Below are 14,422 nucleotides of genomic sequence, written 5' to 3' on the forward strand. Positions count from 1 at the left end.
AGAGATTGTTGAGAACAGGGCGTTCACCCCTTCTAAGCAGCCATCCTATCACTGACAATCCGGCTCTTGGATAAAAATATTGAGCCTAATGAGAATTCAACTATCGTTTTCTACCAACAAGCAATCACTTCTTGGAGAAGTTAAAAAAAGTATCTGAAACCTGGAAATAGACCAGAGATATGACTGGGTGTTCTTTCTCAGGGTGGGACTTGGCTTTCTCTTTACTGGACTAGTTCACTTCCTCCTAAGGCAAATCCTCACTTAAAACCTTTGTTCAGTGGAGATGCAAATAATTTTTCCCAGTGAAACTATAGCTCGAAAGTTTATAGTATATGATTCTGTTTATCGTAAACCAGATTTTGTAAATCTTGGTACTCAGCAAGCCATCTGATTGCCGTTATATACCTAACTTCTCAAATCCTCTTTGGGCCAGTTTTAAATCTTACTAGTTCCTCATTAATTAGTGAGTTCAATAAAATCTTTGAAACATGTTTGTGGTGGAATTAGCCCCCTGGCTAGGCTTGGATCAGGGTGCTGGGATAGGGTTCTTGTCTCCAAGTGAGAAAGAATTCAAGGAAGAGACAGATAAAGGTGAGGAGGGAAGCAAGATTCATTTAAAGCAAAAGTGCACGCTCAGTGAAGAGTGTGGGGAAGCAGAAGAGAATGAGCTGCAATCAACAAGGTTCATGCTGTTGTTTCATACTACATGAGGGGATAAGGGCGGAGGAGGGGGCTTGGAGAGGAACTTAAAGGTGGGGTTTGGGGCGTAGCTTGAGTGTCACCCATTTCTGTGCCCCTTTTAGTAAATCTTGCAAGTGCCTCGGCATCAGGTATCATGATGGAAGTGGAGGTGTGTCCCATGGTTAATTTTACGACAATGACATTGTAATGTTGTAAAGGTCACTGTGGGACGAAGCTTGCAGCCACTTTGGAGACTTCTAGCTGGTGTTGGTCCCAAGTTGCAACATCCCAGAATTTGGAGTTTTCACTACACTGAAGGGCCTGGGGTTTGGGCAGTGCACAGAGAGGGAGGTTTAGATGGTGCAAACTGGGAGTTCTGCTCTGGCTGACCAGAGCTGTCTTGTGAGTTGGCTGGGCTGTCACACACCAGGGCCTTGTAGGGCAGCAGCAAGCCAGGCCGGGCAGCAGCATGATGCTGTCAAACCTCGGCTCTTCTTGCTCTGGTTCGTAGGAACTGTTAGGCCATTGCTGCACGAATAATTAATCCCAAACTCGATAAAACTGAGCAGACAGATAATACAAAAAGTTAGTGAAATTTTTATTGCCTGGCATTTGGGCAGCCGGGTACAGGCTTTTACGAACTCCTCACCTGGGCCGTTGCAAACTGCTAAGACAATACATTGTAAATAAGTGACTTTACCAATAGACCTTTGTGTATATTCAAACCCGCCTTACTGTGGGGGACGGGTGGACACCGCTCTGTGCACCTGTACACATCCGCAAGACCAGCTCCCCCAACAAGCAACTGTCAGGGCAGGAGGCAGGCGGCCTACAGACCCCCACCCACTGTCGGTGGGGGGCTGAAGCCACACCCCTTTTACCCACTATTCCATTCTGTCCCTCTTGAAATAAAGTCTTTTCAGCTTTGTTCAGACTCTAAAATACTAAACTTGACACCGGCTACTTTCCTGCCGCCATCATCTGCATTTGCTATTTGTAGGACAGGTGTGGCTTTACTTTCTTGAATTACACTTCAACAGACAAATCCGGAGGATTTGATTTCTATAGCCATGAAAAGATGCATTAGAACCAGAGGGTGTCTGAGAGCCCACTTGAAGGTGTCTCAGCCCCTAAACCCCCTCTCTCCCAGCACAAGAGCAGAGGTCAGGTGAACTCTCTGGCACTGACCATCAAGTCCCTGCCAGTCCTGCTTCCTCTCACTGCCAGCCCCGCAGACAGGGGATCCAATCACACTGCCACACTGCAGGTCTCCAGCAACTCAGGGAGTGTCTGCACGTGCCCAGGAGCCACAACCCACTGCTTGTCCCGTTTCCCTACAATTCCTCTAAGCCCCACTTTTCCTAATCACCCTGTACTTCCTATTGCAAACTTGAAAAATTCCCGATTCCGTATCCACAGCTTTCAGTTTAATGCCGAGGCTAAGGCATCACTCCGGAGTGTTCACCTCTTGACATCGTTAAGTGGAATTCTGTGCCTTTTAGCCCCAGCCGAGACAGGAAGGGTCAAGGGTCGCTCTTCCCACTTCCCCCAGAGGGGTGGGTCAGCCTGCCTGGCCACAGCCATTTCCGGCTGTGACCTCTGACACACAGGACAAATCTGTCCTTCCAAACCTCCAGAGACTCGTGCCTCCACACTTTTGGCCTCCGGGGGCTCCATGCATCCTGCTCTGCGCTGATGGCAGTGCCCTGCATTCACGGAGAAGTGGAGATGGGGCCCGGCAACCGGATGGGCCAAGGGGCTGCATGTACAGAAGCAGTGACCTACCCCTGGGTGGGGGGTGAGCTCCTCGCTTCCGGCACGCCCCACTGCGTCCACAGCAGTTTTGTTGAGCCGCCTCGTGTCAGATCTCCCTCTGAGAACCGGCTCAGGGTTCGGTGCTGACAACATAAGTACTTCTGACTCCTGCTCCAGCTCGGCTGCCTGGCCTCACGGACAACACTCGCTCACGGTTCTGCGCCACACCTCTCCCGGCTCCAGCGCGTCCCACTCCACTACTTGAAGAGCCGAATGAAGGCCTCAGGTGCATATGGAGTGACCCACCAGGCTGCTGCCTTTCCCAGCTTATGCAGCTGAAGGCAACAGGCCCAGGCCTGCGCCCAACAAACACCCAATACACCAAATCATATTTGTTGGGCACTGAAATGGTTACATACGATGCCATGGCACGAAATCACCAACTGCTTTCAGACAGATATGCGGCAACTCTATAACAAACCCAGCCAGCCAGACCCACAAGCTGAGTGATCTTTTTTTTTTTAATACCTCCTCTATGTCACAGAGAGCTTGGGGATCCTATGCTGCATTTTAAAGACGGAATCTCCCAAGCGTGCTGGAGGTATTTGTGTCTGAGAGGGAAAGGGCCTAAGGACAACTCCAGATGGATCGTACAGCACAGAACGAAACCCCTGAGCCTCAAGGCCATGGTCGGCTCCAGGCTCAGACTTCAGGCCTGAGAAAAGGGGTCCCGGAGGATCAAGGGCGAAAAGCCGGGCAGGACGGGAGAGGAGCAGTGCAGAGGGCCCAGGCCCTGACCTCTGACCTCTCTTTTCCGCTTAGTCCTTCCCTGACCCTAATCCCACCTTGGGACTGACAATCCGCGCAGGTCCAGCCCAGGCACTTCCCAGTGCCCCCAGTGCCCTAGGTTGAAACAAGTGTCCTGGGACCTTGGCTTCCCTCTCAAGCCGCCCCTAGAACAGGCAGGATTGTTTGGATTTGTGTCTTCTTCCACTTTGTGACTGCTCAAGGGAGAGCCTGAAGCTCTAGGCGCGCTGTTTCCTGGGCATCTCCCCGGCTTCTGGCAGCGCATCCTGGGTCACTCTAGAAAGACACCTGCCACGGAGCCAGGCTCTACTTGGAATTTTCTTGGAGTTGTGGAATTTCAGGCTGCGGCTGGGAGAGGAGGGTCTGTCTGCAATGTGATTTATGGATGAGCACAGAGCTTACATATATATATATATATATATATACACACACACACACACACATATCATTAAAACTCAGTAGTAACTGCAGCTATTTGATTTGAATTTAGACTCTCAAAATACCATTTGGCGGAAGTGTTCTATCATTGATATTGCTCAGATTTGGCGGCATATGCAGGAAATAAAACACAGACAACTTTTCCTTGGTTTTATTATGGATTTAAAATTCTCTACTCAGTGCACCCCACTCATTGGCTATGCCTTAGCTCCCTCACCTGGGGGAGGGGGGGACATGGACATTCCCCTGAAGCTACTGGACTTGCCTCTTTTTTTTTTCTTAAGATTTTTATTTATTTATTTGACAGGTAGAGTTATAGACAGTGAGAGAGAGAGACAGAGAGAGAAAGGTCTTCCTTCCGTTGGTTCACTCCCCAAGTGGCCGCCACGGCCGGTGCTGCGCTGATCCGAAGCCAGGAGCCAGGTGCTTCTCCTGGTATCCCATGCGGGTGCAGGGCCCAAGCACCTGGGCCATCCTTCACTGCACTCCCGGGCCACAGCAGAGAGCTGGACTGGAAGAGGAGCAACCAGGACTAGAACCCGGCGCCCATATGGGATGCCGGCACCGCAGGCAGAAGATTAACCAAGTGAGCCACGGCACTGGCCCCTGGACTTGCCTCTTAATAGGTAGTGTTTGTCCAAAGCTAACTCGTCCTTTGTTAAGTAAGTACACAACAAGTAAGTATACAAGTAAGTATACAACATCTGCATTTCTGCAACTATGATTATGTCTCAGTTATGGTTGGAGGAGGATTCGGAGAGCTTCTCTCCATATTAGAGAAAGGAAATAGGGAGACTATGACAGTGGCATTTTATTTTAGTTTTTGTCAAAGATGTGGACAACAGTTTAAGGAGTAGTTTTTTTTTTTAATTTTTTATTTATTTATTTGAAAGAGAGAGGAAGAGAGATTTTCCACCTGCTGGTTCACTCCCTAAATGGCCACAAGGGCCAGAGTTGGGCTGGTCTGAAGCCAGGAGCCAGGAGCTTCTTCCCACACCCAAGGAGTTGTGCCATCTTCCCCTTCATTCCCAGGCACATTAGCAGGGATTTGGATCAGAAGTGGAGCAGCCGGGACTCAAACCGGCTCCCCCAGGAGATGCAGGTGTCACAGGTGGACCCAACGGTGGCCCCAAGGTAGTTTTATAATGCTGTTTACAAAGATTGACCCTTCCTGGCCTCCTCAGTGTCACTCCCCAAAGCAATCACTTTCATCCCCTTTAGCTTTTTCCTTCTAGTATTTAGCTCTTTATTTGTGTCTTACTTTTTCAGTTCTTGATATTAACCACTGATTTCCTACCCCAAGATAGGCTCCAAATCTCTTGCAGCCTCAGCCCCTATTCAGGCACACTTATCTTCCCCAATTTTGATTTTGATTCAAATCATACTGTTTTTCTTAAGCCAATGTTAGATTGTAATCCTTCAGAAGTGACTACTTTAATATTATCCAGAACTATTATAAATTTGAATATTATTCAAATGCATGTAATCACACGTATTTTCTAGTACAATCTTTTTTTAATGCCTCAAGTTAATAATTGCTTTGGTTTTCATTTTTTGTTTCTCTGCTTGCTTTCCTATGATCCTATTTAACTCATCCCCAAATTCTCAGAAATGTAAACTCTCCAGACATTCGAATGCAGCAGATAACCCTTCAGTTCTCATTGTTTTTCCTTTGGGAACATCCCCTTCTGGAGCCTTCTATCAACTGTTCCAATACTGGATGGACTGCACTCTGTGCTGCCTACGTGGCCACAGTACTCTGGGAGCAGGCTTCTCCCACGGTCTAATAACTCCCTTGGTTTTCCTCTACTTCCAGGGTCCTGCATCTTCAGTATACATAGTTTACACCCACATGTGTTGAAGGATATCATCTAATAGCATCCTGAAAATGGGTTCTTGGGAGAGCAGAGCAAAATTTGGACTCTGTCTGACATGTATCTCAAATGAAGATTATTCCACACCTATATTTGGTTAACTTTTGACTGTGTATAAAATTCTATGTAGGAATTAATTTCCTCTAAAATCTTTGGTCCATTGTCTTCCAGTTTCCAGTGTTCCAACCAGTTTCTTAATGTCCCACACTTGGACAGACTGGAAGACCCTTTTCCAGGTGTAGTGAACACAGAATCAAGCAGATTTGACTAGTGCAAGGTGTGAGTTGTGGTGGAGGTTGTGGGGTAGCACCCAGACCAGGTTTCCAGGGCACAAGGCACTCACCTCCCACAGGCTTTTAGAAACATAGTCTGTTACAGGCTTGTAGCTTATGTCCTCCCAAGAATTTATCTTCAGCCAAAGGTTATCTCAGGGGACCATGTCCAATGCTTGATTAATTAATATTATATTTTCTCCCATCTCTCTGAGAAAGTTTTACTTTTGAGTATTTTTATTTGCTTGCCAATATCTGAATGATGTCTGTTTCTTCTCATTTTTTTTAATCGTTTCTCTTTTGCTTTCACATTAGGTACTGATCAAATATTTGACTGTCCCTTGGCAATGTGTTCACGTAGGACCATGAGACACTAAGAAGCTGACTGGAAGCTCTGGGAGGTTTAGTATCTGGAGGATTTACTCTGGGATAATCTGCGTTGACTGTCACCCTCCTTTCAGGATCTGTGGTTTTCTTCTCTTGAACTGAAGAATTTTCCCAGGGAGGAGCCTTCCATTCTCCTGTGTATTTGATAGGTGAGTGGGCTAGTGAGAAATGGGAGTGTCAGTACTCAGGAAGTGCTCTTTTCGTGTGCTGGGTCACACCCCGTCCCCAGGGCATTTGGGTCTTTCCTGAGAAGGCCCACCTGCAAGGTGTGTTCTCGTCACTCAACTTTGCTGCCTTGCTTCCAGTGGCTCTGTCTCACACTGGAATCCTTTCTTGCGTGAAGACAATCACCTCTGATCAGCCATTGCCAGTTCATAACCATTCTCCTGTCCCCGTGTTTGTGCCCTTTTTCCCCTTCTTCTGTCACTGGGTGTGTTTTCAAGAAGTATCAGGGGATAATGCATGCATTCAATCATTTATGTTTTGCCCAAACCCATTTTATAGATGGAACAATTGAGGTCCAGGGAGGGATAATGACTTGTCCAAGGTCATGGAACACAGCAAGGCCAGTCCCCAGGCTAGTGGTCCTATTGCAGACATCAGAAATTCAATACAGTGATTTGGGAGAAGGTTGTGTTTAAAGTGAGAGCATGTGGGGATGGCCTGAGTGTTATTTTTTCATTAATTATTTTTAAAATTTATTTATTTATTTATTTTATTTGAAAGGCAAGAGAGACAGAGAGAGAGCTTCCATCCACTGGTTCCCTCCTTGAATGCCCACGGTGGACAGGGTGTGGCCAGGCAGAAGCCAGGAACCAGGGACTTAACCCAGGTCTCCCATATGGGTGGCGGGCACCTAAATGCTTGGGTGATCAGCAGGCCTCCCAGGGTCTGCTGATGTGGACCTGGGACTTAAATCAAGGCAGTCATTCTAAGTGGATGCAGACATTCTAAGCAGCAATTTAACTGCTGTACCAAACGCCCATCCCAGAAAGAGATGTCATTATCCTTGTTTTTTGTTTTGTTTTGTTTTGGTTTTGTTTGGTTTTTTGTTTGTTTGTTTTGGCCTTTTCTATTTCACTGTCTTCAGACTCCTTCAAAATATTCATAACCTACAGCAGCCCCTTTCTTGTTTACCACTATCCTAATAGCAGCCAAGCCCCTTACTATTCCTATACTCTACTCCATTCTTGCCTAGAAAAACAGTCTGTGTTTTTAAAATGTAGTGATTCTCAAACTTCTCACACCCTCAAATGCTTGCAATGACTCCCCATTTTCTATGGGATCAAATGCAAATTTCCTAGTTACTCAATAATTCTGAACTAGCTGGGGAGAGGGGAATGGCAGGGAAAGGTGCAGGGAACTGATGGCAGCAACTTAACTACAGAAGGAGCAGCACATGTTGGTGACAGGGAAGGTTACAGATGACTGCCAGCTTGGCTGACTGGGAAGAGCTCCGTCCTGGGAGCCCACGATGCCGGGGAGCCTGGGTTCGTGCACAGCAATATAGAGCAGGCATGGTGGCAGCCACACGGGCAGTAGACCAATGGGAACACAGAGTGAGCGAAGGATCTCAGAATCACAAAGTGTTGACCCACTTCCCAGTGCAATGCCGAAAGAAGTGGCAGCTCCAGAAATGGCAAAATCCAAGGGCATCTCCTTGGGATAGGGCTATTTGAGTGGGTTTTAGCAGGAGAGAAAGAAGACCACAAGGGGAGGGAGGGAAGGATGTTGTTAATGCACCCAGTGCCCTGTTCTCAGAACGGAAGGCTGCCTGATCCCCACTCCTGTTGCTGTGCTAACAAGCTACTTTGACATCCGTGCCTTATAATAACACAGTCGCTCTGAGGTCAAAGTCTCAACTGCAGTCTTCCTGGGCGGGAGTCCTCTGGAGGCAGCTGTGGACTCTTCGGCCGACTCCAGCAAATAATCGGATTCCTTGCTTCCTGAGTGGCTACTGGCTGCCCACAGCCCTGCCTCGTGACCCGGTTCCTCCAGCTCACACTTCTGGTCCTCTCACCAGTTCCTTTATCTTAGCCTGACCCCCTCGCTTCACTCTTGTAAGGACATTTGCTCTTACTCACCTGGGGAATGCAAATAATCCGTCCATCTCAAGAGCCTGGAATGAATCCATCTGCGAAGCCTGTTCTGCCCTGTAACCTAACACAGTCACAGGTTCTGGGGGGTTAGAACACGAACACTCAGGTAGGGACAACCATTATCTGTCTACCACCTAAATGTCAGATAACACTTGTCACCCTCAGTTCTTGTCAAGATATGATCTCTCTCCATATATATTGATACCACTGAATGAAAAAGTAAATAAATGAGCGAAGAACTTCGAGAGATTCAACACATTTATTATCGGGTCCATTATGTGGTGGGATATGTCTTAGATTATTTTTAGAAGGTATTCAGGAAATCATTGTTTATTCCATAAACTTGGCCATGTTTGGTTTCCAGGGGGCGATTCTCTGTCATATTAAAGTGCTAGCTCATCAATTCACATGGAATGAAACAAAAGCCAAGAAAATATCACTTAAAAAAACCCATTAATCTCAAAGCACCCACAACCAGAGCAAAACCAATACCAACACAATCAAAAAACGAAAGCCCGTTTCTTCCTCTCCCTGTCCCTGTCACACCACTAAAGACAAGATCGTTGTCCTGGGACCAAGATCCAGAACTGCCACTCCCCGCATAGGAACCACCTGTGCCGCGGAACCCTTCCGAAGGTACCGTGATGAGCGGCAGCCCCACTGAAACCCTGCTGCTGCTTCCTTCATGGTTTCTCTCCAGATGGTCTGGCCCTGACCACTTTGCCTTGGTTGGGAGTGGGGATTTGGACGGTGCTATCACGTGGCTCTGAAAGCCCTGTACACAGATGCCCAGGGCACACGCCTCACAGTTGTCCTTGTCATGGGGCCCATCCAAAGGCACCTCCACCTTCACCGGCATCCTTGGAAACTTCTGGAGGCCATCTCTGTAGTAGCACTCCAGAATCCTCTGCACCAGGTTGTTCAGAATCTGAGTGACGCTCTCTGGAGAGAACTCGGGCTTCTCGAATCGCGAGCCGTAGCACCTCTGGCACCGCTGAGCAAAGAGCCGCATGCGCACATGGCCCCAGGAGCTGCAGGGGTCCCAGTGCATGTGGCACAGGATCTGCACCTGGGCAGAAGCCCAGCTTCGCCAGCAGGAGGAGCACTGGAACCTGCAGGCACAAGGAAGAGGCGCACGGTCATCTCAGCTCATGACTGGCCTCGGGGAAAGTGGGTCTAACCTTGTCTTTACAGCCGTTCTGTTTGGAAGAGTTCTGGTGATTCGTATGGTCCTGGTCGCTAACCAGTGCCAAGGAGGGGGCTTGGGGTTCAGATAAAGCTTTTTCTGGTGACCTGATGAGTTTCTGCCCATATACTGTCCCCAGCTCTGTCACCTTGCAAGTAAAAACGTCTCTCGTTGCCTCAGGGGGCATGGGGAATTCTTGTCCCTCCATATGGGCACAGAAAACTTGTAGTAGGTACCTCTCTGCAGGCCAGGGCAGACATGGGCACTTCACAGCCAGATCTCATTGCATCCATAAAGCACTTCCATTGTGCCATGTGTCCAGATAAAGAAGCTGAGCAGTAGAAACCAAACACAAGCGGCTGGAGACACAGGTCAGTGACTGAGGGCCATTTCCAACCCCAGGCCAGTGCAAGGCAGCCTTGCTTCTCACCCACTACTCCAGTCACCCTAGTGGACAGCATAGTCCACCTTGCACCTGCCAATCACCAGACCAGGACCTGGCGCCACACGCACTCGAGCTGAAGACCCAAGGATCTATAGTTTACCTAAGGACCCCATTCCCTCCTCTAAGCCTCAATTTTTAAATCCAAAAAAGGAAAATATTCAAGAGTGATGTTGTCCTCATCCAAAGAGACAATGGATATGAAAACACTTTACAAAGTGTAAAATGCTTCTTTTCTTCAAAGGCTAATTGATGTTTTCCGAATCTATTGTAGGTAGGTTGCTTTCCCCAGCTCAAAATGACTGTCAAATCAATTCATCTGCAGAGCCCTTAAGAGGCTTCACTAAAACAATGGATTCTGTGGTGAAAACAGACAATAATTTATAGAATATGCAGCACAGAAGCAGGTATCATTTATGAATGTATTAGTTTGAAATATAGCATAATGTTTGCATGTTACATATATAAAGTCATTATTATATATATTATATATCTAAAAAGAGTCATTATCATATACATAGGTAGGAGGTGGGATCACTCGCTCTGCCTGGGAGGTCGGGGGATTCTTCAAGGGGGGAGGTGGCACTTAAGTGGTCCTGGAAGGCTGAGGAGGAAGGGGATGGAGGAAGGGGCTGCCCACCGGGCACAGCATGCTGCCCATGGGCACAGACATGCCAGGATCTGCCTGGTATGCCGAAAGATCCCTCAGCCATGGCACAGAGCCTTGGAGGCAGGAGGGGGCAGGCGAGCAGGACGAGAGGTGAGATGTCACACACAGGAAGAGAGGGCCTGGTTGTCCCAGCCAGCAATTCTCATGCCCCAGACATGGGAGAGGAAGTGGGCTCAGAAGGGTGGGGGCATTCCCGCCGGCCTCCAGGAGGTGGGTGTTAGAGGCCGGTTTGGCTGCATCATTTTCTCCCATCATCCCCAGGCTCCAGTTCCTGTTCAAAGTGAGCGCCTGCTCTTCTACAATTCCTAGAGCAGAAGAGCCAGGACCCAGCCCCAGGTCTGTCTGGCCGGCACCAGGCCACGGCCAGGAGGGCCGATGCAGCCTGGAGAAGCTGCTCAAGGCTGCCAGGGGAGCCTGCAGAGGACCCGAGAGGAGGAGCTTAGTTGCTGCTCACTCTTCAGCAAGGGCTCAGAGGAATAGATCAATGCTCAGCCAAAGACTCTTCTCCAGGGCAGGCCTAAAGCTGAGGGCACCCACACCCACCTGCCGAATGCTCTCTGCCGGTACTGCCTCCACCCTCGGTCCAGGCAGTCCGGATTCACGGTCTCATCCAAGCTCAGCGTCCAGTTGTCCCAGGGTTTCTCCTGCTGCATCAGTTCTTGAAATCTTTGCTCCCATGCCTCTATCTCCACAACCATTGTCTTCCTCTGAGGCTGCGAGTCAGTGTGCAGTGATTCACATTCAGTTCCGCTCTGGACCTAGCATGAGGAAGAAAAAAAAAAAAAAACCTACAGTTTCGTTTCTGTGTTAAGTTTCAGTTTCTGGGTTTGGACGTCAGCGACTTTTAACTTTCGTTTTGCACGGGGCGGGCGCGCTTCCTTCCGACAGAGGGCAGCAGAGGTCCTTCAGCAAAAACAGGCTCCGCAGAGGGAGCCAGCGGCTGGCTGCCCGCGCCGTGCTGCGGTAGCTGCTGGGGGAGCAAGCAAGTCAGCTTTTCTTATTTTCTCTGATTTTCACACTGGCAAAGCAATGTGCGTGGCAGCGTGGCACGAGTGCCTTCAGCGTCTGTTTCCTGAGTTCCCTCTGACCGACACCAGCCACCGCTCCAGGTCAGCTCGGTCTGAAGGCTTGAGGCGGTGATGGGAGATTTGCGGGCTGGAGGAAGCGCACCACCTTCTCCACCGCTAAGAAGGAAGAGAAGGAAATCGCCACCCCTTTGTAAAGCCCCACAAAGCACCTAAGCCCCTCATTACTCTTTTCTCTCTCTCTCTCTCTCTCTCTTTTTTTTTTTTTTTTTTTTTTTTTTGCGTCAAAGCATTAGAACTCTGGGAAGACGAGGTTGTGCAATGTGGTAGTTGCCAGAGACTTTAGATAGCATCTTGTGACTGCATCCTTCCACCTCACTGATACCCAGTGAAGGAAACTGACTTATGCAAGCACACAGTGATGATGGTAGCCTGCATCAGGTTTCCATCAACTGTTGATGCATTAGGATAGATGGGCTAAACGACTACTGAAAGCTCAAAAAGAGAGAGATTCCCCAAAGGAAACGAACCACAAACCAACTCTGGAAGAAGAAGTCATGGAAAAACTTAGATTTTTGCTATTTCATGGTTGGAAGGAATCTACAGGACCATCTACCATGGCGATTGCAAGTGATGTCCTCTGTTGTCTTACCCAAGACAGATGTCAATCAACGCTTTCACCTTTTTCTCTGGGTCTACAGTGACTACAGAAGCCCCCTCATCACAGTGTTCCATACAGCCACAACTGACTGATCAGCAAATGGAACATTCTTGACATTCCCACAATAGTTCAACTCCCTTATTTTACAAGTTACAGAAACTGAAGCTGAGAGAAATTTGGTTTAACAAAGGTTTACACTTGGTTTTTGTAACCTTGGGCATATACCCATTTTCGAAACAGCACATGACCCATCACAAATAAGACTAATGCAAAGTCTAACACACACATGACATGTATTTTTCTTGGAGACATTTTAGGCTTGAGAATAAAGAAGGCTGGACTTGTGTGATAAAGACAGATGGGGGTCAGAGGGGAAGAGGAGGTAGCACTCGTATGCAGTTGCTCACTTATTTCTATAGTTACTCCAGCTCTGAAGTGGAAAGGGATGCAGGGTCTTAGTCTGGTTAAAGGAGGAAAAACAAGAAAGAATAAGATAGCGACAATTTTACTTACATTTTAGAAATCTGACTTCTTTGACGTAAACTCTGTTAAATATATGCAGATCAGATACAGAAAAAGGTTTCAGATGATTGGATGGAGAACGTGCTTCAGCTCTTCAGAGTAGGGAAGGATCGGTTCCGGACTTGACTCTTCTGTGTTGGAGATGGCAAACACACCCATTTATTCTCACCTCCTTGATTCAGAGGTGAATTGTCAAACAAGTGACACAGCCGGGAGTCAAACTTCTTTGTTAGGAACTAGTGCTGTGGTATAGCGGGTAAAGTCGCTGGCTGCTCCACTTCCGATCCAGCTCTCTGCTGTGGCCTGGTAAAGCAGTCAAAGATAACGCAAGTCCGTGGGCCCCTGCACCTGCGTGGGAGACCCAGAGGAGACTCTTGGCTCCTGGCTTCAGATCAGCTCAGCTCTGGCCATTACAGTCATTTAGGGAGTGAACCAGTGTATAGAAGACCTCTCTCTCTCTTTAATTCTCTCTCTCTCTCTCTCTCTCTCTTTACCTTTCAAGTAAATAAGTAAGTCCTTTAAAAATAATTTCTCTGTTGCCACACTAAATCCCAGGAAAGTCTGTATATTCCGAAAGAAGGAATGAGTAGAAGAGCAGACAAGAGGCGCAGGGAGCCATTCAGGGGATCAGGGTGGGTGTCTTCATCTGCTCCTCTAAGAATTTCACTCTCAGAGGCCACGCCACAGCTCACTAGGCTAATCCTCTGCCTAGCGGCACCGGCATACCAGGTTCTAGTTCTGGTCAGGGTGCCGGATTCTGTCCCGGTTGCCCCTCTTCCAGGCCAGCTCTCTGCTGTGGCCAAGGAGTGCAGTGGAGGATGGCCCAAGTCCTCGGGCCCTGCACCCCATGGGAGACCAGGATAAGTACCTGGCTCCTGCCATCAGATCAGCAGGGTGCACCGGCACGGCAGCCATTGGAGAGTGAACCAACGGCAAAGGAAGACCTTTGTCTCTCTCTCTCTCACTGTCCACTCTGCCTGTCAAAAAAAAAAAAAAAGAATTTCACTCTCAGGACAGAAGCCCTTGGAAACATCTTAGAATGGGCCACTGCTCAGTTAGGACTTCCCCTAGAGGGGAAGAAAGGTGAAGATGTGACATCATCTTGGAATTTAAGGACGGAACTGGTTCTCCTCTCACCACTGCCCCTCCACTACCTGTTATGGGTCATGTTATGACTGATGACACCAGGGGATTAGCGGAAATAAGAGAAAGCAGAGGCCAGGCTGCGGCTCACTAGGCTAATCCTCCGCCTTGCGGCGCCGGCACACCGGGTTCTAGTCCCGGTCGGGGTGCTGGATTCTGCCTCGGTTGCCCCTCTTCCAGGCCAGCTCTCTGCTGTGGCCAGGGAGTGCAGTGGAGGATGGCCCAAGTCCTTGGGCTCTGCACCCCATGGGAGACCAGGATAAGTACCTGGCTCCTGCCATCGGATCAGCGTGGTGTGCCGGCCGCAGCGGCCATTGGAGGGTGAACCAACAGCAAAGGAAGACCTTTCTCTCTGTCTCTCTCTCACTGTCCACTCTGCCTGTCAAAAAAAAAAAAAAAAAAGAGAGAGAGAGAGAGAGAGAGAGAGAGAAAGGAGAAAGCAGAAGATTCCAAGGTGGCA

The 14,422-nt window shown here is 48.6% G+C and overlaps 1 protein-coding gene across 1 annotated transcript; it reads right to left on the reverse strand.

The window, feature by feature from the left end:
* Positions 1 to 8,553: 8,553 nt before the first annotated feature.
* RTP4 (receptor transporter protein 4) lies at positions 8,554 to 11,473 on the reverse strand. The gene is made up of 2 exons (XM_008266640.4): positions 11,155 to 11,473; positions 8,554 to 9,425 (listed from the first exon to the last, which is right to left on the reverse strand). Exons 1-2 carry the CDS (start codon positions 11,307 to 11,309, stop codon positions 8,750 to 8,752), a joined length of 831 nt encoding a protein of 276 aa, XP_008264862.3. The 5' UTR covers positions 11,310 to 11,473; the 3' UTR covers positions 8,554 to 8,749.
* Positions 11,474 to 14,422: the final 2,949 nt, after the last annotated feature.

The sequence above is a fragment of the Oryctolagus cuniculus genome, chromosome 4 (genome assembly GCF_964237555.1).
Source record: "Oryctolagus cuniculus chromosome 4, mOryCun1.1, whole genome shotgun sequence".
NCBI classification, from domain to species: Eukaryota; Metazoa; Chordata; class Mammalia; order Lagomorpha; family Leporidae; genus Oryctolagus; species Oryctolagus cuniculus.

Coding starts and splice junctions, on each gene's coding strand:
- RTP4 (XM_008266640.4), bottom strand. CDS start 11,309: ATGGTTGTGGAGATAGAGGCATGGGAGCAAAGATTTCAAGAACTGATG. Junction 9,426..11,154: donor CGGCAGAGAGCATTCGGCAG/GTGGGTGTGGGT, acceptor TTGTGCCTGCAG/GTTCCAGTGCTCCTCCTGCT.